This window comes from Galeopterus variegatus, unplaced genomic scaffold (assembly GCF_000696425.1).
Source record: "Galeopterus variegatus unplaced genomic scaffold, G_variegatus-3.0.2 Scaffold820, whole genome shotgun sequence".
In the NCBI taxonomy this organism is placed as follows: Eukaryota; Metazoa; Chordata; class Mammalia; order Dermoptera; family Cynocephalidae; genus Galeopterus; species Galeopterus variegatus.
Window position 1 is genome coordinate 463,572 of NW_007726931.1, and position 3,408 is coordinate 466,979.

Sequence of the window (3,408 nt, forward strand, 5' to 3'; positions counted from 1 at the left end):
GGCCTAGCACAAGGCTATTGCAAAAAATTAATAGGGAAGCATCCTGCGGCCTTTCTCGCTGCCACCTCACTGCCCAGTTCCTGCACAGTCTGGCCCATGCAGCAGTTGGCTTGGGAGCCTCACCTTCCCTCGGCCGGCTTTAGCGCACTCACTGTGGAGCCTGCCTCCCCTCCGGGTCAGCGACTGAACTCCCCAGCAAGGCTCCAGGAGGACATCCTGGAGGAAGTCACACGTGAGCCTGGAGAGGCTTAGCTTATAAAGCATCACTCCAGAAACGGAAACCGTACCGTGTGGTCGTGATTACGTCTCCGCACCGACCCCCGAGGCGGTGGCAAAGGGTGGGCGGCCCTTCAAAGGCGGACTCCGGGACCAGCCCAGAGTGCGCACGGGGCCCAGCCCGGCCCCGGCTCCCAGGACCCCCGCTCCCGGACCGCCCCGGACAGACGCCGGCGGCCTCGGGCGCCACTCACAGCTTCTGGTTGAGCCCGGCCTGGCTGCTGGGCTGGAAGTCACTGACGATGATGCCGAGCTGCCGAATGTTCTCCACGAACTTCTCCAGGTGCTCCTCCAGGTGGTCAAACTTCTCCGCCATCGCCCCGGCCCGGAGCCCGCCCGCCCCGACACNAAAGCAAAACCAGAGGCATCTAGTTAATTCACACAACAGCATAAGCACCATCCACAAAGCAACCTGGGGCTCCACACACAGCTGGCATCTCGTGGTTAGCTACAGGAATCCTAGGACACTTCTAGATTTAAAGAATACCCTTAAACATTTATTTTCCTACTAAACTAGAAATTGCCAATATGGAAAGCATGAGACTAGAACCAACCCTTTGAGAATCTGATGATTCTCAAATGAACCTTCTCTTTCAAAAACAATTACCTGGTCGTGCACATGATTTTGTGTGGGTTTCAGTGAGTGCAGTACACACTATACTCAAAGCCTGAGAGAAAGAAACCCTTCCCTGCCGGGTTTAACTTCAGCTCACCTCTGGACCCTTCCTACACCGTTTGGCCCAGGGTCCTGACTATTCCCATAGCACCGGGTATGTAACCCCAGGTTGCAGTGACACGTGCCACTGTGCCCCCTATATAGTGGTGAGCCCTTCTCCAGAGCATTTTGTTTGTGTGTTTAGCTTTTCTCCATCCCAAGGCCTAGCACAAGGCTATTGCAAAAAATTAATAGGGAAGCATCCTGCGGCCTTTCTCGCTGCCACCTCACTGCCCAGTTCCTGCACAGTCTGGCCCATGCAGCAGTTGGCTTGGGAGCCTCANGGGGCGGCCTAGTTCCGCCCTGAGCTGCCCGGGTGAACCGGGCCTCCAGGTCTGCGTCTTCCCGAGAGCCAGTGCTGGAGACCTGTGACACCCTGCTCTGCCCCTGGCCCTGAGCCTTGGGCGAGTCCCCCAGCCTCCGAGTTGTGCTCTCGTCCTTAAATTCGGGGGAACAAGACCTGACAGCTACCTGAGGTTAGAGGTCACATGACTCAGGTAGAGAGGGAAGTCCAGCGGGCCGTGCTTGGAAAGAGTGGCGGGTCCCCACGATGAAAACCACTATTGTTGTTCTGAATATACAGATTACAGGTATTCATTATACATAATTAATACAGAAAAAAAGGTCATGAAGAAAGGGAAAAGACCCCTGAAATCCCGTCCCCCTGACCTAAGCCATCATTAAGATCGTGGCGACCATCCCTTCCTGCACCTCTTTATGCACGTGGACCTCTGCTGCGGAAGCGGGTTTGCTCAGCCTCTCACGGCCACGACAGCACTGCTGTGCAGGTCCAGCAGCCCCCGGAGATGTCCCCAAGACGGCCTCCCCCTCAGCCGTGCCCTTCTGGAGACACCAGACTACACCTTGAACCAAAAAGGAGCTCAAGTTGGGCTTCACACCTGTGACCTCCCCAGTAGGAATTTGACATCCCCCAATGAATAAGTTAGCAGCCTGAGCAATTCGTGATGACTTAAAGCCACTGTCACAGCTGAGGCCATCTTGTACTAACTGCTGCCAGTCCCACAAGAGGTGTCTCTGTCGTGGGAGAATTTGAAGACTCCATGCAATGCAGCATCTTCAAACAACACCCACTTAAATGAAAATCCTGAAGTTTGCATGAAGGACCCAGTAAAGATAATCTCCCTGCCTCTCAATAAAATCCTCGGGGTCAGTGCTGTCCTCCCTTTTTTCCTCTCGTGTGTAACTGGCCACCACCTCCTCTACCTCTTGCTTCCAACCGTCCTTCCCTACCTCCTACCACCTTCCTAGGTCAGACCCTCACTTCCTAATGCCAACTCTAACAAAACAGCATGCTTTGGGCTTGCCCGTCTCTGAAGAATAACCTCTTCTACTTCACAAAGGTTTTAGTAGACTGCTGTCCATTTATCTTACTAAATTCAATTTGGATCATATCATTCTTGTGCTTAGGAAACTTTTCCGCCCATTCTTCTATGACTAGCTGACATCTCCAGCCTGTCTGAATTCCTCAAGCCACAGAGATTTCTTCTTTTACTGAATATCATAATATTTTTTGTACTTTTTAGTTCCTAGAGTCTTAGGCAAAATGAGGGAGTTGCTTTGCTGAACGACCTCCAAATCCTCTTCCAGCTGTGACTGGAAACAGAAACCCAGAGAAGGTAGTGATTTGTCCAACTTACTGAATCAGAGGACTCCAATTAATGTGGTATACCGAACTGGTGTGGGAAGCCTCTCTTCCCACTCTGACTACATGAAAATATTAGATAAAATACCTCCCTCCTGATTTAACAACAGTTAACTTCAGGCGAATTTTAAAACAAGGTGGAAATAAAATACTTGACCAAAAAGAAAAAAAAATATATGATTGAGAGAAGTAGAGATATGGAGTTAACAGGTTTTTTTCTCAATTTCAAAAGAAAGAAAGAGATACTAACAGAACTTAGGCTTTGATAAGTATTTATTTAAAAACTTTAAGGTTAAAAACTCTTTCCTAGAGTATAAAGTTTCCAAAGGAGCAGATAGGGCAAAAGGAATAAAGAAAACACAATTTAATAGAAAGCAAGAAAAAGAGGGAATGAAAGAATCAAAAAACAAGCATGGGAAACAAAAAGCACAAAATAAAGTGAAAGATTTAAAGACAAGCAGCTCAGTAGCAAGGACACAAATAATTTAATCTAAAAATGGGCAAAGGAGCTGAACAGACAGTTCTCAAAAGAAGACGTATAAATCGCCAATTTATGATATATGGAAAAAATGCTCAACATCACTAATCATCAGGAAAAAGAAAATTAAAAGCACAGGAAGATACCACCTTGTACCTGTTAGAATGGCTGTTAACTAAAGGACCAAAGATAACAAATGCTGGGGAGGATGTGGAAAAAGGGGACCCTTTGCACACTGTTGGGAGGAATGTGGATTAGCACAGCCATTATGAAAAA

General features: G+C 48.6%; 1 protein-coding gene across 1 annotated transcript in view; it reads right to left on the minus strand.

The window, feature by feature from the left end:
• MED10 (mediator complex subunit 10) overlaps window positions 1–618 on the minus strand; it is a 10,103-nt gene extending 9,485 nt beyond the window's left edge. The window contains exon 1 of the mRNA XM_008572683.1: window positions 471–618. Coding sequence (XP_008570905.1) covers window positions 471–592 — 122 coding nt within the window. The 5' untranslated portion in view covers window positions 593–618. The remainder of the gene's footprint in view (window positions 1–470) is intronic.
• Between the last annotated feature and the right edge of the window lie 2,790 nt (window positions 619–3,408).